Here is a 23,589-nt window from a genome sequence, read left to right as displayed (position 1 = left end):
ATTGGAAGGCTAAAGAAAGATAGGTACAGTTATATAATGAAGGATCAGAATTAATTTGGAGGCCAAAAGGGACCCGGAAAAGAGAATAAAAATGGGAATTACAAATGAATGGATCTTTACCATTGATAAAAATCTGGGTCACTTACAGCTGTATTTTTCCATTTGTGTTTTTGTCTATGGGCTTTGATAACACAGTTGTCTAATAAATGTTTCATCATCTGATCCTGACAATGAATTTCGTTCTAGAATACAATTGTTATATAACAAAAATTCAGTATGTTGGAGAAAAAAGTCAATCAACACAATTTTAAGCTTTGTATGTCCTTTGTTTGCAGGGAGTCAGGCATAAACGAGCATTTGTCATTCGACTCTTCCAGTGCAATTCTAGCACACTGTGCCTTGGGCATGACACATCAGAGTCTGATGTTTATCTTTTATTACCTGCCAGACCCCTCTGGAAAAAGCTTCCATGGAATTCATCATCTGCAGTCTTTGTTGTAGGTATGCATATAAATACACGGTGAACGCATGTGTTGAGGATATTGTGGTTTACAAAGCTGACTTAAATAAAAAAGTGTTGAGATGAATGATGAAGAGGACTTTCTGCAGGAGGTATGAAGCTAATAATTAAAATATTGTTTACTTTTCTCTTTGGTCTTACTAGTAAAAATGCTTTGAGGTTAAATGACTAAAGTTGAAAACCTGTTTTCAAAAGTTATTTGGAATGCACAGCATATTAAATAGTGATAACTACTCATTAGGTCTAGAATCTATTAAAGTAATTGATTGTCAACAGGTAGCACTTCTCATCAGTTCTTTATGTGCATGTACCCAACTTCTGATCTTATATTTCTGACAGACCATTCTGAGAGACTGAAGGGTAGACTTGGAGTCAAGCTGTGGTAAATTCTGGGAAGATACAGGTTTTTTTTAAGTGAAATTAAGAAAATATAACGCAAGAAGCATCCCTACAATGTGCAGGGTGCAGTGGAAGACCAGTGTTTTGTGTATGAAATAGTGGCATATAGAGAATAGATCTGGTCCCCACTCCTCCATCTAGTGGAAAAGGTAGCCGAAATCTAAGGAAGAATGGAGTCACTACTACATGTAATGAATATAAGCACTGTGCTTTGGGATGGAGACAAGAACTAATGTACTCTCCACAGGGGAACCAGGCAAGGTTATGTGAAGAAGGGACTCAATGAGGAAAAGCTGTGGCTTATCCTGTATTGTCATGTCATTGTCTTCAGCACAAAATGATGGACATGTTTGTGTAAGAGAATGAATTTAGCTGAAAGTAAATTTGTAACTGCAAATGAAATCTTAGAGAAAGAAAGTAAAGGTGACTAGTATGCACATTGTTAGCTATTTGGGATTTTGATTCTAGCTGTTTAACTTCTTTATGGACTAGGTTTTACTTACTATTCCTGAGCCTATGGCAGAACTGTGTTTTCTTCCAAGCTCCCACAATTTTAGCCCAGAATTCCAGGTGATATAGCTTCTGTGAAAATCCTTAAGAGCCATACCCTCTTCAAGACCAGTCCAGACCAAATGTTGATTGTTTACTCTTAGCAGAATAAGAAAAACCAACAATGTGATTTCAAAGTACACAATTTTCATAGCAAGAGATAGACTCTGTCTTTGGGAAAAGGTTTCTTGATAACTAGAATAGAACATTATATTTCATAGATGAAAAACAGGTGAGCCTTTGCTGACACTTGACCCAACTCTCCACTGAATAAGCTCCTTCATGCTCTCCTGCACAGGGTAATATTCTAAGCAGGAGAAAGAATATGGGAGGAGGAAGAGAGATGGCATGTGACATTCCTTTTCTAGCTAACTAATGTCTGGAAGAGAACAATGATTTTGTTACATACCAGATGCTCTGGTAACGTGAGCAACAGCAGCATGAAGTTAACTGCAAAAATACGGCAGCTGAACAAAGGTTTGATGGATTTAGAAGGGCAGATTGTGTGTGTGAAGAAAATCCCCCAGGATGATCACTTCCCAACCTGAACAAATTCTTTGCAAGAATCTTCAGTAGAATGAACACTTACTAATTTTAGATTCGGTATTTCCCTAAGGAATATGTTACTGAGATTCCCTGTTCAAAGCAATGCCATACAGTCATGCATTTAGCAAAATTTTTAGCAGTGGTGAACAGAAAATAGATCAAAAACACATTCTTTTTCCTCAAAGTAGACCCTATGGGTGTATAAAGTTATGAAATTGAGGGAAATGGTATCACATAATACCAATTAAAATCTATTTATCAAGAACCTTCCATACGGTGCTGAGCTGGGTGACATGCCAAGTGAGTTGGGTAAGATCTGTTCTCTGTTCTGTAAATACTTATAACTCAATACAGAGAAGACTGGAACAGGTAGACACAAGGGCTGACATTTGCACATCACAGAAGAAAAGAACACCATCTGGGGTGGGACCAGAGATTCATCCTGCTCTGCAGCCTTTATCCGCTGGGGGCACAGAGTGTAGACCTATGGAAGGCTCTGACCTTCTAGTGGCTAGCCTCAGGGGCTGGAGATTTACTTACTTCAACTTACCCTGTATTCCCTGCTTTATGCCATTTATGGTTTATGTCTCTGTGACTCTAGAGACCTCCTGATCCTTTTTTTATATTTTCAATATGTTTTGTCTCTTAGGATTCCGAAGGTTTGCATCCACATTTCAAGGTTTGTAGTTCATTTAATACTTATTTTTATTTACCTCAAACCTACCTACTTCCATTTAAGAAATATCAGTGTTAAAAATTAGGTTTGTGTTTCAAGGGCAGAGGTGAAGCTCACATTCCCTGAAATCAGAATGCCTGTATTTTAATCTTGGCTCTGCTATTTCATAGCTGTGTGACACGGGGCAAAACTTCTCTGTGCCTCGTTGGGATATTAACAGTGCCGGCAGGAAGAGATTTTACAGACATTAAATGAGTTAATACATGTTAAGTGCTTAGAACATAGTGAGCACTCATTAAAAAGGAGTCATTCATTATATATTCTTAATTGTGTTATACTGACCATTGATAGCTATCCTAAGTTTTCATTTTTACAGCCATAAAGAGTTTTACACATTTTCCTTTACATGATAGAATTTTATTTGCCTACGATAATAGTGATAATAATTATATATTATATACATTTATATAAGTAAACACATAGCTATCCACTTCTAGCCCATTAAGGCTTTCCTAAGGCTCAATGACTAGAACTATTTTTAATACTCTAGTTATAAGCACATTATAATTTTTTTAAGGGTAGAATGCTTTCTCCTATCATATTTAAATTATTCCTATTTTTATCTGCAGCAGCTCATTAGCTGATAGCTTCACTAATAGTTCAATGATATTCTTGGATCTTTTTTCACACCATATCTAGAGCCCATTATCATAAATATATATTATATACACATGGCATAACATTGCTTCTTCTTCTAACATTCTATCCTTTTTCCTTTCTCTGATAGCAGAAGATGTATTAAAGTTAGTCCCTTCATTTCAATTCTAGTTTTCATCCTTCCTTCCCTCTCAGGGACTTCACTTTATTCTTTATCTCCTCTCATCAATATCTTTTTTATTGGTTTCTTTCATTAAACATTTAAATATGTGTAAATCATTCTTAACTAAAAGCAACATAAACTTTTCTTGAACCTCTCTGTGCTCCTCCAGTGGCCATCCTTTCTGTCTTTTTCTCTTCATATTTTGAGTTGCATTTCCTGTCTTCATTTGGTGATATTTTGTCTCTTAGGTATTTTCATTTTTGTGTGTGTACATACTGTGCTAAGCACCTCTCATTCCTCTTCAACTCACTGCATCTAGCTGCTGCTCACATGCTTCTACTGAAACTGCTCTTACCAAGGCCTCCAGTGACTTGGGTTGGAAAATACATTGGACGAGTCTTAACACCAACATTATTTATCGTTTCAGCAACATGGTCCATTGGCACTTCCTTTTTTAGTATAGCTTTTATCTCTTGATGTCAGCGAAACCACTTTGTCCCAGATTTTCTTTTCACCTTCTGGTCATTTTTTCTCTGACTACTCTCTGGGATTCCTATGCTTATTCATTAAATATGGTTATTTATCAGTTCTATTTTAGCCTTCTTCTTTTCTTTTCTTTTTTTAATAAATTGCTTTTTTTTTTTTCTGAGACAGTCTTACTCTGTCACCCAGGACTAGAGTGTCATGGCTTCAGCCTAGCTCACAGCAAACTCAAACTCCTGGGCTCAGGCGATCCTCCACCTTCAGCCTCCCGAGTAGCTAGGATTACAAGCACACTCGCCCAATTTTTTCTATTTTTAGCAGAGACAGGGTCTTGCTCTTGCTCAGGCTGGTCTCGAACTCCTGACCTCAAGGCATCCTCCCACCTTGGCCTCCCGGAGTGTTAGGATTACAGGTGTGAGCCACTGCGCCCAGCCTAGCCCTCTTATTAATCTGCTCTTGCCCTTGATGATTCCAACCACTATCCAGGTTAGGTTTTTCCCCTTCCATTTTGTCTTTTGGATTCTGACTCATTTGGTCAGTGCTTGCTGGACACCTCCAGATGACACAGTTACCTTAGATTCCACATGCCCCAAACAGAATCCAGTATTTTGTCTCTTAGGTATTTTCATTTTTGTGTGTCCTAGTTTGAAACCTGACTGTCATTTTTGATCCTTCTGTCTCTGTCTCTTCCTATATCAATCAATCACTAAGCTGCCAAATCTACCTTCCAGGTTGTCTGCAGTATGCTCATTTCCCTCCACCCCCATTTCCACAGCAATTATCCTGGTTCAGATATCAATGTAATCTGTACCCTAGATTGCTCAAGTAAATACTAGGGATCTAAGTAGTTCCTTGGTTTATAGTATCCTGACCTAGCTGCAGTGTTTCTTAATTCTACAAGGGACACCTAAATATTAATATATACGTGACACTTAAGAGATCATAATGTCTGGGCTAAACTAATAATTGCCTTTTGGTCTGGAGAGAAAAGAATGTAGTTAAAGGAAAGGCACTTTAATGATAATGAGAGTTATTTTAAAAAAACACTAGGTGAGATCTCTAAAGGGAGACTATACAGTTTACCAATTGTAAAGAAGACAACAATAATTATGAGTTAGTTGAATAGGCCACAAAGTTTAATAAGGGCTCTACTTTCACTGGGGACTTAAAAACATTAATCATCTCTTAAAAATAGAACTACCATATACTTCAGCAATCTCACTACTGAGTATATACCCAAAGGACATAAAATCAGGATATTAAAGAGATATCATGCACTCCATGTTCACTGCAGCATTATTCACAATAGCCAAAATGTAGAATCAATCTAAGTGTCTGGTAACAGATGAATGGATCAAGAAAATGTGGTACATATACACAATGGAATAGTATTCAGACTTAAAAAGGAAGGAAATCCTGTCTTTTTTTTTAATAGATGTAATTGGCTTTTATTCACAGTTCAGGGCAATCTCTCTTGTACAAATAGAATGAGAGTGATGACTAGGCAATGGCAGAAAAAAGGATTTTGTAAGGTGGGGACAAGAAAGCAGAACAATAGAAAAAAAAAGATGATTGGTTAACATAAGATTACTTGAGGTTACTTTTTAAAAAATTCGATGGATTTATGGGTACAAGTGATTTTCAGTTACACAGATTAATTGTATAGTGGTGGTGTCTGGGTTTTAGTATACCCATCACCCAAATAGTGTTTATTGTACCTGATAATAGTTTTTAATCCCTCACCCCTCTCCCAACCTTTCCCTTCTGAGTCTCCAATGTCAATTACAACATTCTGTGTGGCCATGCATACCAATAGTTTAGTTCTCACTTATGGGTGAGAATATGCGGTATTTGGTTTTCCATTCCTGAGTTACTTCACTTAGAATAGTGGCCTCCAGTTCCTTTCAGGTGGCTGCAAAAGACATTATTTTATTCATTTTTCTGGCAGAGTAGTATTCCTTGGTATATGTATATATACACCACATTTTCTTTATCCACTCATCAGCTGTTGGGCACATGGTTAGTTGCATATCTTTGCAATTGTGAATTGTGCTGCAATAAACATGTGAGTACAGGTGTCTTTTTAATAAAATGCCTTCTTTTCCTTTGGGTAGATTCCTAATAGATTACTGGATTGAATGGTAGATCTACTTTTAGTTCTTCTAGAAATCTCCATACTGTTTTCCACACAAGTTATACTAATTTATATTCCCACCAAGAGTATATAAGCATTTCCTGTTCACTCCATGCATACTAGTATACATTGTTTTTTGACATTTTAATAATGGTTATTCTGACTGGGGTAAGGTGGTATCTCATTGTGGTTTTAATTGGCATTTCTCTGATGATTAATGATGTTGAGTATTTTTTCATGTGTTTGTTGGCCATTTGCACATCTTCTTTTGAGAAATGCCTGTTCACGTCATTTGCCCATTTCTTAATGGGGTTATTTGTTTTTTTCTTGTTGATTGGCTTGAATTCCTTGTAGATTCTATACATTAGTCCTTTGTTGGATATATAGTTTGTGAATATTTTTTCCCATTTCATAAGTTATCTATTTAATCTGTTGATTGTTTCTTTTGCTGTGCAGAAGGTTTTTAGTTTAGTTAAGTCCCATTTATTTGTTTTTGTTTGTATTGCATTTGCTTTTGGGATCTTAGTCGGAAATTCTTTGCCTAGGCCAATGTCCAGTAGAGTTTTTCCTAAGTTTTTTAAATAGGATTTTTATTGTTTCAGGTCTTACATGTTTGTCTTCGATCCATCTCAAGTTAATTTTTGTGTATGAAGAGAGATATGAATCTAGTTTCATTGTTCTGCATATGGCTATCCAATTTTCCCAGCACCATTTATTGAATAGTGTGTCTTTCCCTCAGTGTATGTTTTTGTCTGCTTTGTCAAATATCAGTTGGTTGTAGGCATTTGGATTTATTTCTGCACCCTCTATTCTGTTTTGTTGGTCTATGTGTCTACTTTTATACCACTACCATGCTGCTTTGGTTACTATTGCATTGTAGTATAATTTGAAATTGGGTAATGTGATACCTCCAGATTTGTTCTTTTTGCTTAGGATTGCTTTGGGTATTTAGCTCTTTTTTGGTTCCATATGAATTTTAGGATTATTTTTCCTAATTCTGTGAAGAATGACATGGTATTTTAATTGGATTAATTTGTATCTATAGATTGCTTTGAGTAGTGTGGACATTTTTACAATATTAATTCTTCTGATCCATGTGCATGAGATTTTTTTCCATTCGTTTGTGTCATCTACAATTTCTCTCATCAGTGTTTTGTTGTTCTCCCTGTAGAGATCTTTCACTTCCTTGGTTAAGTATATTCCTAGGTATTTTTTTTTGTAGCTACTGTAAGTAGGATTGAGTTCTTGATATGATTCGCAGCTTGGTCACTATTGTTGCATAGCAGTGCTACTTATTTGTGTACATTGATTTTGTCTCCTGAGACTTTACTGCCTTCATTTATCAATTCTAGGAGTCTTTTCAAGTAGTCTTTAGGGTTTTCTAGGTACAAAATCATATTATTGGCAAATAGAGATAGTTTGACTTCCTCTTTTCTAATTTGGATGGGCTTTATTTCTTTCTCTTGCCTGACTGCTCTGGCTAGAACCCCTAGTACTGTGTTGAATGGTGGTGATGAAGGTAGGCATCCTTGTGTTTTTCCAGTTCATAGGGGAATGCTTTCAATTTTCTCTATTAAGTATGATGTTGTCTGTGGGTTTGCTGTATATGGATTTTATTAATTTGAAGTATGTTCCTTCTATGCTTAGTTTTTTGAGAGTTTTTTATCATATCATGAAGGGATGTTGGATTATATTGAATATTTTTTCTCAATTTATTGAAATGATTATATGGTTTTTGTTTTTAATTCTATTTATGTGGTGAATCACATTTATTAACTTGTGTATGTAGGACAGGGGTGGGGAAACTTTTCATGTTGGTAGCCCACATTAATTTAGCTGTAATGAAATAAGGCCACATTAAAGAAACTTCAAGTAGATATACTTAAAATGTACATTATTTTGTAAACATCTAACTACTACACACTTAATAATTTCAAAAAAGGAAAACTGTTAATTTTAAAGTTAACTAACCTTTTAATTACTTTGTTTTGTCTACTTTTTGTTGGAAAGCATTTGAATATTTGGTTGCAGCACAGAGGTCTGCAGTTGTAGTTGATCCTCTAGATGGATGTCAGTCATTTGTGATGTTAAGGGCATCTTGATTTGGGTTAGGTAGGAGAGTGTAGATTTGCAGCAGTAAGTGGTTGAAAAGCAAGAAAGCATTTTTTGGGCACATTGTCAAAGGTGTGGGTATTCTACTGCATTTCTCCATATTTCAATTGTATCTTTCTTGGCATCAAACAATGACTTTAAAATGTCATCTACTGAGAGCTCAATCAAATCCATCTGTAGTTCTTTAGGTGCCTTGGTGATATCAACTGGGTGAGGCTGAAATGCTAATTTGAGTGTGATGTCATAATTCTCAAAGTCAGTGAAACTTTCATTGTATTCTCTAATTAATAGGTCTATAACAGCTGTGTATTCTTCAAATAATTTGCATATATAATCCTGTTCATCAATGAGCTTTGCTAACTGGGGAAAATGTTCATCCAAAATTTCCTTTTGAAGAAGTGCTTTGAAAAAAGTTGTCTTTTTTCAAAATGCTTGCATTTTTTGCCACATATCATATATACTTAGTTTTACCTTGCAAAGAAATATTCAAGTCATTTTGATTTGACATGATATCACACAGAAATGCTGCATTCCTATAGAAACCTTCTTTCAAAAAAATCTTTCAATAATTCACATTGCTGATTCTGTTCTTCACAAAATTTAACCATCTGTTCTCCTATCTTTAGTAGAAACAAGATAATATTGCAATTCCCAATCCTTATTAAAAAATCTGTTTTCTTCCTTCAGCATTCTCTTGGTCTTCTTTGCCATGATGGGCTTTTAAGCAGACAGAATTAAAAATACTGTTGAGCTGTACAACTATTCACAAATTCCACTTTAAACAGAAACACAGTGCACCGTTATCAAAAGCTGATAACAGACTGGCGTAATTGACTTCCATAAATTCTTGCTGACCAGCCTCATTTGGTGGTGGTGCCAGTCAGGTGGGGGAAGTTAGAGCTAAATTATGAGAGAAGCAGCCGTCAATTTAGCCCTTATGTCTTACTAATGTTCTAATCGTGCCTGTCAATCTGGGAGGATTTTTTTTATTGAAACTTATTTTATTCTTTGGTATTTTAAATTGCTCATTTTAAAAATAAAATAAAATATAAGAGAAAAAAGTATTAATAAAAATAAAAGGATTTGTTCTGTAAAATTTGGATTCAGTCAAAAGGCTGCACTTAAGGACCTAGAAGGCCACATGTGGCCTTAAGGCTGCAAATTCCCCACCTCTGATGTAGAACCATCCTTGCATACTTGGTATAAAACCCACTTGATCCTGATGAATTATATTTTTTGATGTGCTGTTGGATTCTGTTTGTTGGTATGTTGCTGAGGATTTTTGTGTCTATGTTCATCAAGGGTATTGGTCTGTAGTTTTCTACTTTTGTTGTGTTTTTTCCTGGCTTTGGTATCAAGGTGATACTGGCTTCATATAATGGGTTAGGTAGGATTCTCTCCTTCTTGCTCTTTTGGAACAGTTTCAGTAGAATTGGTATCAGTTCTTCTTTGAATGTCTGGTAGAATTCGGCTGTGAATCCTGGTCTTGGACTTCTTTTGTTGGGAGATTTTTCATTGCTGATTGAATCTCACTAATTATTAGTCTGCTCGGGATTTCTGTTTTTTCCTGATTTAAGCTTAAGGAGTTGTAAGTTTCCAGGAATGTATCCATTTGCTCTGGATTTTCTAGTTTCTGTGCATAGAGGTGTTCATAGTAGTCTCAGATAATCTTTTGTGTTTCTGTGGTATCAGTTGCAATGTCTCCTTTTTCATTTGTGAATCAAGTGGCTATATCAAGCCATCCAGGGGTTTAATTTTTAGTTGTGGCTGGAAGAGCAGTTAACTATTTCATCAAGATAGGCCATCAGTAGTCCCCAACCTTTTTGGCACCAGGGACCAGTTTCATGGAAGACAATTTTTTCATAGTGCGGGGATAGTGGTGGTGGAGCTTAGGTGGTGATGTGAGCAATGGGGAACAGCTATAAATACAGATGAAGCTTCGCTGGCTCACCCACTGCTCACCTCCTGCTGTGTGGCCCCCCCTTTCTTAAGTTTCATGGAAGACAGTTTTTTCATGGATGGGGATTGGGGGTGGAGATTTGTGCCTGGTTCCTAACAGGCTGCAGACTGGTACTGGTCTGCAGCCTGGGGGGTGGGGACTGTAGGGCTGGATAATCAATAGGAGCCTAGGCAAGAATGACATAATGTGGTTCCAAGGAATGATAAAACTAGTTTTGTACAGGTGAAGGTAGGGTTTGTGTGTGAAAATAGCCAGCTGTGAAGGCTGGAGAGATTGGTGAGGATGGATTATTGTGGGGCCTCAGAGAATACTAATTTATATGTTTCTCGAAGGCAATGGGGAATTGTGGAGGTATTTTCAAGAAAGAAATAACAAAGCCAAAATTGTGATTTAGAGAAATAACATGGCCATAGTGCAAAGGATGGGTAGAAAAAGGGTAACACTGGCTGCAGAGAGAACAATTAGATAAAGATTGTGGAGTTGTTGGTCAAAGAATACAAAATCAGAGATAGGAGGAATAAGTTTAAGAGATCTATTATACAGCATAGTGACTATAGCAAATGACTACATACTATATTCTTGAAAAATATCGAGTGGATGTTAAGTGTTCTCACCACAAAAATGAGATAATGCATTTGTTAATTAGCTAGATTTGACCATGTTACAATGTACATATATTTTAAAACATCATGTAGCTAACCATACATACAATTTTATCTGTTAGCTTAAAAAAAAAAAAAAAAGAAAGAATAAAAGAAAGCCTGGCATGGTGGCTCATACCTGTACTCCTAGCACTTTGGGAGGCTGAATGGGAGGATCACTTGAACCCAGGAGTCTGAGAATAGCTTGGGCAACATAGCGAGTTTCTGTCTCTACAAAAATTTTTTAAAAAAAATGATCTGGGCATGGTGGCACCTGCCTGTTGTCCTAGCTCCTCAGGAGGCTGAGCCAGGACAATTGCTTGAGCCCAGGCGTTTGAGATCGCTTAGCCCAGGTGACAGAACAAGACTCTGTCTTTAGAAGAAAGAAAAGAAAAGAAACCCAAAAGGGCAAAAATGGATGACCCTAGAAAAATGGGCAAAATTTTAAAAAGACACTTCAAAATAGAAGATATTTTAAAAGATTTGTGGTAATCCAGGTGACAAAAGAGGAAAAATGGAAGCACTTATTTCTAAGTAGTGAATCCATTGAAAAGAATTACCACATGTATTTAATTCTTCCTACTTTGTTCTGTGCTGCTTTCAAGCTTTCACTGTTATAACAAAGATGACACTGGGCATACATGACTTTACATATTTAGGATTATTTTCTTTGACCAAGTTACTAGAAGTAGGAATACTGGGTTAAAAGGTATAAATATTTTTAAATTAGTTGATACAAGTTTGTGATGTGTTCTTTAAAATATGTCTTCTGTAAATATTTTAAGTACATTTTCCTCCCTTTTTCTTTGAAGAACACACTTTAAGGAAACTGATGGTACATTCTTTTCTCTTTGACATATTCTTTTACACTTGATTCTAGCCAAAAGGCTGAGAGACGATGATATTCTTTCAAATTAGATAATCATTGATCTTTTTTTTTTTCACTACTTCTAAATTAAAACTTGATGAGATTTTCTTTTACTTGCTTTCTTTTTCATGCACTTCTATCATTCACAAAATCAGAGTGTTTGATAAATGCATTAATGATTACATTTCAGGCTATGGTTGTTATACAGGGGTCAAAATAAAGATTTTTATAGTATCTACATTAAAAAGGTAACTTTTTAATTAGAAGTAAATGAATAAAATCAGTGATATTTAGAATCTAAATAACACTGATTACTACATTGGAAAAAACTTATTAGGTCAAATTGGGGTCTAAATGTAATGCTTGGCAGAATTCCTTTAGGTTAAGTCTCTTTGAGTTAATTTGACTAAGCCAATGAATTGAAATGCAAAATGACAGACTTATATTAAGCCATACATTCACCATTTCGAAAGAAATACCATGATGAGGAAAACATAAATTATGAAAATGTCTTGTAATATGAAACATTCTCAATGGCCATTCCCGTGTACGAGATAAAGGAGCCATCTGATGGAATGACAGCAGAAGCATTTCTGAATTGAGAAAAGCTGCTCTGGAGGAAATGTCAAAAGAGATCAGAGTCAACCTTTTGTAGTAGAATTTTGAGATTGTCTAAATTAAGCATGAATTAGATTTGTATGTTTGTGTCATGTGATCAAAATGATACTATATCTCTGTGCTCATGGTTCTTCCAGTTTGTTTTATTATAACTCACCCCCTCTCTACGGTCAGCTCAAATTCTCCCTCTTCTGTTTAAGCTGGCCATCTGAAGATTTTAAGATGTTCTGCCTGTTTAGTAATAACAGTACTGTAGAGTCCAACCAATAGTATTTTGGTCACACTGCCCCCTCTGAGAATCCTCAGACTGCTTGCCGTGCCCTCCTCACTCTGAGGGGTTTTCCTAGTTTATTGTGTTCAGAATCTAGACTTGCTTAGATAAGGGATTAGAGCCTGACCTGATGAGAGCCATCCCTAGGCTGTTCAAAGGCCCATAAGTAACCTAGAAACAGGTGTCTTCCCAACAGAGATCACCAGTAATTCATGGTGCCTAGGTGTTAAATAATCATGGCTAACATCTGTTTAGTACTTACTGTGCATCAGGCATTGCTCATCAATGTAATGGTGCAACCAGGGAGAACTGTATTACTGACTGCTTAATAAATGCCGAAGTGTTTCTAAACTGATTGATCATCAGCTGCTGACAAGAGCCGTATAATTATCTCTTCCTCCTAAACTCTACCTGTCCTACTATTTCCCTGGGGCCCTTTGACCTGTACACCATTAATCAATTAAACAGTTAAAGAGTTAGCACCTGGCCCTGCAAGGCCCTCTGGACCTTGATCCAAATTCCCGACACCCCAGCAATGGTGAGGGGGCATTATGACTATCATTAAGAATACATTAAGTACTTGGTGCTCTGGAGCCAATTGGCTGGGTTCAAATCCTAGCTCCACCATTTATGACACCTGTGACCTTGAGCCAGTTAATTAGTCTTTGCCTCAGTTATTCTCATCTCTAAAACAGGGATGGTAATGTATTTATTTCAAGGGATTGTGTTGAGACTAAATGATTTAATACATGCAACGCATCTAGAAGAGACCTGACACATAGTAGGTGTAAATAAAGTGTCGGTTATTTTTATAAGCTGTACTAATGGCTAAATATTTTGACCATCACTGTTTGGTACCACACTAAATACCACTCCTGGGGAAAAGACAGGTGGTCACTTCTGATATGGTAGTGCCCAGGGGCCCTCTAAGGTTGCTGCATATTCTGAACTGCACTCCAGTTGTTTTGAGACCAGTTGTGCAGTATTAATAGTTGAGAAAATTTCTTTTCATCTTTGCTCCCTACCTTATATTTTAAATTAATGGCCAATATTTAACTATCATAAAATTTCAAATAAAAATCCATTTCTGGCATTATATGAAAATTTGTAAAACTGGCAACACTGGGGCCACAATTTGACATGACGACAATTGGCTGAAGCCAAGGGATGGCTCCATCCTGGGAAGGAGTATCAACTCTTGTGTTCACCACCCAGCCCACTGTGTCTCTTTGTTACCCACCTGATATTTGAGTTTGCTAACCTCGAACTGGGGTAACCTAAGCGTATCTCTTTCCATACAGCATGGAAGTCCTTAACTGCCGTAACAACACATTATTGTCTATACTAGATTGTAAGAGTTTCTGTGAATCATGTTTTATGTTTTATTTATTTTTGTGTCTTTGATTTTGAGGTTACATACTCACTGTTTGGACTAATGAAATTTAAGCTGGTGGTAACATGAGTTAAGATGGGTTTAACCCTTATACAGGAAAGAATTATGAGGTATAAAAAATACAATGGAAAAAGAATATATAATTGGAGAAGTTGACCCAGTTTGTTTTTAATTTGTTTTAATTTTATTTTTTAATTGACCAATAATAATGGTACATATTCATGGGGTATGTAGTGATGTTTTGATACATATAATGTATGGTAATCAGCATATCCATCATCTCAAATATTTATTATTTCTGTGTATTGGGAACATTTAATATCCTCCTTTTAGCTATTTGAAACTATATATTATTGTTAACTACAGTCATCCTATGGTGCTATCGTACACTGGAAATTACTCCTGCTATCTAAATGTACCTTTGTATCCTTTAACAAATCTCTCCCATCCTCCCCTTTCTCCTATACTTCCTAGGCTCTAGTGTCCTCTGTTCTACTTTTTACTTCTGTGAAATCTACTTTTTTTGGCTTCCCCATGTGAGTAAGAACATGTAGTGTCTAGTTTTCTGTTTCTGGCTTATTTCACTTAACATAATGTCCTCCAGTTCTATCCATGTTGCTGCAAATGACAGGATTTCATCCTTTTTTTGTGGATGAACAGTATTACGTGGTGTATATATATCACATTTTCTTTATCCATTCACCTGTTGTTGGACACCCAAGCTGAGTCCATATCTTGAATATTGTGAATAGTGCTGTAATAAACATGGGGGTGCAGATATGGCTCCAATATAGTGATTTCCTTTCCTTTGCATAAATGCCCAGTAGTAGAATTGTTGGATCATATGATAGTTTATTTGTAGTTTTCTGAGGAACCTCTATACTGTTCTCTATAGTGGTTGTACTAGTTTGCATTCCCACCAACAGTGTATAAGAGTTTCCTTTTCTCCACATCCTTGCCAGCATTTGTTATTTTTTGTCTTTTTGATAACAGGCATCCTAACTGGGGTGAGACGACACCTCATTGTGGCTTTGATTTGCATTTTCTTGATGATTAGTGATGTTGAGCATTTTTTCATATATTTGTTAGCCATTTTTATATGTTCTTTTGACAAATGCCTATTCAGATCATTGGCTTATTTTTAAATTGGATTGTTTGTTTTTTTGCTATTGAGATATTTCAGTTCCTTGTATATTCTGGGTATTAATCCCCTATTGGATGAGTAGTTTGCAAATATTTTCTGGAGACACAGGTGCTGTAGGTTGTCTTTGTACTCTGTTGATTGTTTCTTTTGCTGTGCATGAGCTTTTTAGTTTAATATAATCCCATTTGTTTAATTTTGCTTTTGTTGCTTTTGCTTTTGAGGTCTTATTCATAAAATTTCTCAAACCAATGTCCTGAAGCATTTCTCCTACATTTTTTCCTAGTAATTTTATCATTTTGGGTCTTTCTTTTAGGTCTTTGATCCATTTGAGTTGATTTTTGCATAGGGCGAGAGGTGAGTGTCTAGTTTTATGCTTCTGCTTATGGATATTCAATTTTCCTAGCGCCATTTATTGAAGACACTGTCCTTTCCCTAGTGATGATGAGAATACTAAGGCCCCAGAAGGACTTGCTGCTTAGTGGAAAAGTCAAAATTAGAAACCAAACCTCGTGTATCTTGGCTGGTAGGTTTTTTTACTGAGATATTCACATTGTACCTAAGAGCAATTTAATGATTGTGGAGAATTAAAAAATACTCTACTGGAGGAGGGACAAGCCAGGGATCCAATGAATGAATTTAAGCTATAATAGCTATGTCTATACTCTGATCACCTTAGTATATAAAAGAAAATCAAAGGACTGAATGAAATGTATTCTTTATTTTAACCTCCCTTCCCTCCTCCTCTTGCTTTTTATTTTTGAACATTTTTATGTAGTAAAAGGCATGTACTACAACATAGTTTTGGGGTTCATACTGGTGAAATTCTCATGTTAGTAATTAAGTAAATTGTCTTTGTTGTTTTCTTAAAAAACTTTTCTTTTGATCTGGTTTATATGAGGGTAGGGGAATGTTTTTAAAATGAATTTTCTCTGGGGTTGGATCTCTGGGTTTTAGGAAACAGAATGGCATTTTGGAAATCAGAAGACCTTTTTGTAAATTGCATCTTCCATTCACTATTGTGGCCTTGGGCAAGTTACTCTGGGTCTAATTTTTCTCATTTGTAAAGTAGAGATTTTATTACCTTAAGGGGTATGCTGAGAAAAGGCGCCTGACAATGTGCTTAATTTTAGCACATTGCTATTCAATCGCAGGTTAGAGTCTGAAGCTGAAAGGGATCTTCAAGTTTATCTCATCTGATTCCTTCAATTTATACTAAGGGACTTCAAAGGGGTCAAGCTAAAACAAATGTTAGTCTGCTCAGATTTCTTTTACATTTTATATCCCTGGCCAAATATTTCATTTTCTCAACAAGACTTCTTTAAAAGACCACAGATATCTCTATATAAAAACATTTGATAAAAATAAAATTATATGATATATTTCTGGCAAAGTGATTTTAGAAATGGTGAATATATATAATAGGGCTTTATGTTATGGCCAGATTCTATCAGAAGTATATTAGGAAAATTTATGCAAATGTTTGAACAAAATCCTAAACTACTAGGAAAAAATAAATTACTATATCACATAGTAAGTACCATATAATTTAAATTTAAGATTATCCGAATTGAAAGAGGCCACAGTTTTCTTATAAGTGAAACTTTAACATCATAAAAAACACTTTGTTCTATGAAATATATCTTCATTAATACAGTCACAATAACAACAATGCATCATAAATACATATAAACACAAAAAATGAAAATTCTTTTTTTCCTTTTTTTAGGCTTCAGAGGCTGAATTGGTTTATGAGGACAAATTGGTACAGTTATTCCCCAGCACGCACTCTGGACACAGATTTCTATAACTTGCCTACAGATATGGAACCTCTCAGAGACTGCCCTTCAAAAAGACAAGAAGCTCAAAACATTTAGAATATACTTTTTTGACCCTGACCCTGTCACTTTCTGTTTCCCTTAAACCACAGTGAGGAAGTTTGCAAAAAGCCTTAAAAATAGCAATGTCAGTTTTTAAAACAATTTTAATATTTTTTTTAGTGACAGATTTTGTGTCCCAGGACTTCAGGGGTGATTTTGTCCACTGTTAGTGCTGTGACACCAAGCTCCCCACCAGGAGCCCCTGCCTCACTGCCCAACTCCCTGCTGGGAATATCCTGTGAAGCATTATAAGTAGATTGTAAAAGTTAGGTTGTTTTGTTTTAAATGTATTTCTGTAGATTTCTCAAAACTATAAAATGGTTTTGAGTATGACATTTGTTTTACACCTATAAAACACAATGGAAAAATAGCACTTTATGGGTGTGAATACTTTTTTGAAACAAAACAAATATTGATGTAATAAAGATGGAGTAAGGAAGAAGAGAGGAGAATCCAATCTTCAGGTGCTTAAGCCTTTGGTCAAAAAGGTTAGAGATCCTAAAAAACGTAGAAAGCATAATGAGTAAACTTTTTAGCTGAAATTGGTTTTGTAAAATGATTTAGAAATAAATAAATATAAAATTTCCCAAAGTAAAAAATAAAGATAGAAATTGAAAGAGGAGGCCTTGAAAAATTAACAGGAAAATATCTAGTCCCACAATTTCCTAGTAACAGTTAAAGATTAATCCTATGAGTTCTCTCACTAACAGGTAGACTGTAGGAGTTCTGTTTTGCACAACTTCTGGAAAGAGCTGAATAGACAGAAAAGAGATGTAAATCTTTCTCTTTTAAAATTGCTTTTGAGGATCTGTTTTTACAGAGTTCCTGAGTAAACAGCAGGCCTCAGCCATATCTTGAGGGCAGAGTCACATCTCCTTTGATAATCCCTTCTCCAAGGAAAAGCAGGAGAGCCAACTCTTGGACTTTGACATCTGCTGCATCTTGCCACCAAGAAGAGAGGAGTGGATGCTGCAGTTTCACAGTACTCTGTTAATTTGGCTACAGCCATAAACCTTCTTCACTCCCTAAATAAAAAGCTTCAATAGCTGGTTTTCAAGGCCAGCACATTTTTCCTCTCTCTGCCTCTGTGCTGGCCCTTTTTCTGGTCCCATTTCCACCTAGAAAAAAGTAAATAGACTTCTTCTTCCCATCCTAAACTTTATCTGGAAAAATCTTTCTCAAAACTTGCATACACTAGCTCACACCCTAACAGAAATCTTGAATAGGTAGACAAGATCTTAATTTTTTAAATGGTATTTTCTGTACCACATATAAAAGGAGATAGAGAAAATCCAGTCTGTCAGCACAATGTTGGGCTTCTTAATTTTGAGTTGTTTAAGTGACTGTGAAAGTGACAAAATTTACTCATTATAAAAGTCTCTCATACTCATTTCAAAATCTAGCTATTCAATTGTAGTACCTTTTTGACATCCAAGTTTAGTTGTTTGCATGATCTGTCATTCACCTTTTTGTTTATTAATTATTATAGGATACAACAAAAGATGAAGTCAATGAGACTGAAGCTAGCAAGATGAATAAATTAAGAAGGACAAGAAAGAAAGTCACTAAATCACATGTTTGTTCAACTGAAGTGGGAGACATGGATATATCCAATTCAAATGGTATGTAACTACCATTTTCCCTCAAAAATGGTTCTGTCAATGACAATCTCTATTTGGTCTTCCTTTTCACAAAACATTTTCATTTTTTCTTTGGGAGAAGCAAAAGGACAAAGAAAAAATTTATTTCTATGTAAGTGACATAAAAGGTGGCAAATATAAGCTTACAATGTAAATACTTAAAAAAAAACCAATCAAAATATTCAGAATTTAAACAGGGTTAGAAGTAGGATGATAGTAGTAAGAAAAAAGAAAGGACAAAACAGCAACATATGAGTAGGAAGAGAAGCACATTTCTGCCCTGAGAATGACTACAAAGATCATTACTTTGAGGATTTGGGAGGCCACGAAGTTTATGGAACAAGTTTTTATACCACACATTGGAATTCCAACTGGACTCCAATAGATTTGAAATGGGGTGAAAACTAGGAGTTAATTTAAACAACAACAGACTCAATCCTAGGAATGATGGTCTTCCAAAGCAGGAGCAGTAGGAATTGACAGCATAGGGTAACAATAAAAAGCAGTCAGACTTTTTGTAGATTTTGTTATTGTTTTTAAATCCCCTACAGACAATGCATTCCCTTATGGTCAGCAACTAGGGCGATGCCTCCCACTGCCTCTCATTTGGTATGTCACTGCCTAGGAATACAGTATTTTTTTAAGTATTTCTCTCCATGTCATATTAAAAGATAGTTGAAAACAATGGCAATATGTTTTTACATTTTTCCTTATTACTGCAGAGAGGCTTGGAAACCAAATGGTGTGCCACAAATTAGGAGATACAAGCAAACCAGTCGTGGGACCTGACTCTGCTAAGTCTCATCTGTCACACGATGACAAGGACTCTCAGGATCAGACAACAATGATAAAACCATCATCCCCCCAAACATCAGCCAGTGCTTCTAGTGGTGAATCGAACGCAAACTCTGGTAAGGATTTACTGGTAAAAGTTCTGGAACAAATTGGCATGTGGTTCTAGTCACTAATCCCAAATTTGTATTTGAATCAGAGATAATGTGATGTTGGTTGAGGATTGCTAGCCTGTGAGTCAGAACACTTACAAAAATTATGATTTATAAAGTTCTTTGCTGTTTTCTTTACCTCTGGACTGCTCATCTGAAAAATGTAGGGGTTGCAATGGAAGATCTCACAATCTTCCCGCCGCTGCCCCCCCTGCCCATGCAATTTTTTCTAAAAGTGAAATTCTGTTATTTTAAGTTTCTGGCTTATTGATAATGATGTAACTACTTTTGTATATGAGTGTGTTGATTAAAACTCTCTTAGATGCAAGTGATAGAAACTAGTCAAAAAAGGAAATCTACAATGCAAGGGTTAAACAAATACGTTTTGGAAAGGTGGGAATTATACCAGGATGTGAAGTTAGAGGGACAGTGTCCATCTTGTTACCCTCACTTCTAACACCAATTTTAAGTTTTGGAGTTTCCCAAGACTAACCTTAGTTTAGATAATTTGAGAGAAAGACTCACAGAATACACTGAAAACTGTTATACTCAAGGTTATAGTTTATTACACTGAAAGGAAACAGATTAAATTCAGCCATGGGGTAGTCTAGGCAAGTTCTAAGCAAAGAATGTTCACTTGACCTCTCTCAGTGGAGTCAGGGACTATGCTAGTCTCTTGGCTATGATGTGTGATAATATGCATGGAGGGTTGCCAGCCAGGAATGATCACCTGTGTCTTGACATCCAGAGTCATTACTGGGGCTCCATGGCTAACTGGTTAAGTGGCTTACTTCGGTCTCCAGTTCCTCTGGGAGTCAAGCTGATATTGCATGACTCAAAGTCCCTACTCTAAATGACACTGTTAGACTTTCTGGCAGGGCCTATAGCCCCCAGGTGAACAAAGACATTCTTGTCAGGCAGGACATTCCAACGGCTTAGAGATTACCTCCCAGGGACCAAGGGCAAAGGCCAGACCTCTCTTTGGGCAGGGTTAAATTCTTTACTATTAATACCTACAGAGCCTAAGGAGAAAATGGAACCTGGGAGGTGATCACTATCAGGACCTCACATGTATAGTCTTCTATTGCCACTATAACAAATTGCCAAAAACTTAACATCTTAAAAAAAAAATACAAATGTATTAATCAACAGTTCTGTATGTTAGAAGTCTGGGTTGGTTCATCTAGCTTCCCTGCTTCAGATTTTGCAAGGCTGAAATAAAGGTGTTGCCATCTGAGTTCTTATCTAGAGATTCTAGGGAATAATACACTTTCAAGTTCATTCATGTTGTTGGGAGAATCCAGTTCCTTGTTATTGTAGAACTGTTTCCTTGCTGGCTGTCAACTGGGGTGGCCCTTAGCTCCCAGAAGCCTCCCTCAGTTTTGTATTTAGAGACCATACTTCAAATCCTTCTCATAGTTGGAATCTTTCTGAATTTCCCCTTTTCCACATTCCTTTTCTGCCTTCAGCTGGAGAAAGTTCTCTGCTTTTAAGGGCTCAGCTGGATAATCCAAGATAATCTCCCTATTTTAAGATCCATAACCATAATTTTATCTGTAGAGTCCCTTTTGCCATGCAATTTAACATAGTCACAGGTTACAGGGATTAGGAGATGGTGGACATCTTTTTGGGGAGGCCATTTTGCCTACCACACCATTTCTCATCTCTGAATTCATCTCTGGTTTGGCTTCATGAATTTCTCCATGAAGTGAAGAACATGAGCACTGACAGCCTCTTAAAATCAGGTGCTGTCAACACAAATGTTCACAGGGGGCAGGCAGGTAATACAAATGTGGGCTGCTGTAAGAAAATAAGGAGCAGTACTGGGCATGAGATACTAGAGCAGAGGGCAACAAACTATGGCCCAAGGGCCAAATTCAACTTGCTGACCAGTTTTTGTAAATAAAGTTTATGTATTGTTTATAGCTGCTTTTGTGCTAAAGTGGTATAGTTGAGTTGTTGCAACAAATATCATGTGGCCTGCAAAGTTGCAAATATTTACTACCTAGTCCTTTATGGAAAGTGTTTGCCATCCCATCCAGGCTACCTTAGAGCTCCAGCCAACAGTTGCTGTGGAGAGATATCCACCCAGTGTTGCCAAATCTAGTTTCAAGAGAAGTGTGAACTCAAGATTTTTACATAAAATTTTCTAATAGTTAAGTGTTGTCAACTAATTGAAGTTCTACTCAGCCACAAAAAACAATGGTGATCTAGCACCTCTTGTATTATCCTGTATACAGCTGGAGCCCATTCTACTAAGTGAAGTATCACAAGAATGGAAAAACAAGCTCCACATGTACTCACCATCAAATCGATATTAACTGACTTAACTGACCAACACTTAAGTGCACATATAGTAATAATAACATTCATTGGGTGTTGGGCAGGTGGGAGAGGGGAGGAGGGGATGGGTATAGTCAAACCTAATGGGTGTGGTGCACACCATCTGGGGATGGACACTCTCAAAGCTCTGACTCGGGTGGGACAAAGGCAATATATGTAAACTAAACATTTGAACCCCCATAATATGCTGAAAGAAGAATTTCTAAACACTGGGAAGACTAATCAGAAAACATCTGGCCACGTTGGCTCCTCCAGTTTGTGATCTTTGGTGTATATATTCTAGTTTTAGCCACAAGAGAGATGGAATCTACCATTTCTTAGTCTTAAGTAAAAAATCTGGAGAAAGAACTTGTGTCATGAGCTTGCTTTGCACCATCAACTGTGACTTAAGAGTGTGGGTACCATATTGACTCAACTTGGTTAGCACAGAAGCTTCCTCTTTGGCCCAGGATAAATAAAGTTCTGTACAGGCCCAAGGTATCAAAATAATTATAACCCCAAGCAAACCACTAATACATAATTTAAAAGAAAATTTAAAAATTAACCTCCAGAATAAGTGTAAGAAATTTTGATATAATATTTTCTTCTTTGTGATAACTACCCTGAGTTTTCCCCCAAATAATATTTTTTTTGAAGGAGAAAAGCCCCCTTTCCCTTCCACATTTTCTTTTGCTTTTGTTCCTGCTTCATACCTGGTTATTCTGTCACCTGAGCTTTCCAACACTGTCTGGGCTAACATGATGGGCCCAGAGGGTGGGGTCACATTTGCATAACAGGGTGGCTCTCACAGCAGCCATGTGGATGAAAGATGGCAGGCCCTTGGAAAGGAGTGTGGCTGATCATCCCGGGTGTGCAATGAGCTGATTGTGTTACGGAGTGTTCTCTCAAATGCCCTTTTCCCTTTTTTTGAATTGGTATTTCTAAAAGCCCAATGCCATTCAATTTGTCTTTTATAAGTGACCATGGCTTGTTCTCTATAACTGAAATATGTCCTCATTGTCTCTAAACACGGACAATATTTCTTCAAGGCCTTCTAGTTGCTATAGAGCTTTGAAGGTTTATTTTTTTTTTAAAAAAATATTACCTTATTTTTTCCCTAAACATTCAAAGCAGCAAAACCTCCTCTATAAGAACACATTGATTTAGTTTATTAGTCCTCTGAGGGGATAGGAAAGGAGAACACTTCCTAGGAACCACACTGTAAGGAAAACAAATGGGCCCCTGAACTGGCAATTATCTGCCTGCTATTCATCATGTGCAGCTGGGAAAGGCTGACCACAAGGTTTAATTGTAAGTAACAAGTATGATTTATTTGAAGAAAAGAAATTTGGACAATGATGCAGCAAGATTAGTTGATGCCGTTAAAATGATATTAGATTCGATAGGGTTCTCCTAGTTGGTGAAAGAATTGAACTTTTAAATGAAAAATTGATACTTAGGATACACACTAAAATATATGATGCCAATTTTTACTTATTAATTAGACAAGGTCAAACCACATGGGATGTATTAATTCATTCATTTATTTATTGATTCCTTCACTCACACATTCACTTATTAAAGGAATATTTATTGAGTGCCTATGGTATGCCTGCACTGCTACAGGGACTGGGGATACAGCAACAAGTAAAACTAAGCCTCTGCTTTCAGG

The 23,589-nt window shown here is 36.5% G+C and overlaps 1 protein-coding gene across 1 annotated transcript in view; it reads left to right on the top strand.

The window, feature by feature from the left end:
* The first annotated feature begins 544 nt into the window (after positions 1 to 544).
* The window catches only part of LGSN (lengsin, lens protein with glutamine synthetase domain), a 41,123-nt gene continuing 18,078 nt past the window's right edge, over positions 545 to 23,589 (top strand). Inside the window, exons 1-2 of the mRNA XM_012650278.1 lie at positions 545 to 612; positions 18,501 to 18,633. Of these exons, the coding sequence (XP_012505732.1) occupies positions 583 to 612; positions 18,501 to 18,633 (163 nt within the window). The 5' untranslated portion in view covers positions 545 to 582. The remainder of the gene's footprint in view (positions 613 to 18,500; positions 18,634 to 23,589) is intronic.

This window comes from Propithecus coquereli, unplaced genomic scaffold, assembly GCF_000956105.1.
Source record: "Propithecus coquereli isolate 6110/MARCELLA unplaced genomic scaffold, Pcoq_1.0 Scaffold317, whole genome shotgun sequence".
Lineage (NCBI taxonomy): Eukaryota > Metazoa > Chordata > Mammalia > Primates > Indriidae > Propithecus > Propithecus coquereli.
This window is presented reverse-complemented; position numbering and strand designations above follow the sequence as displayed.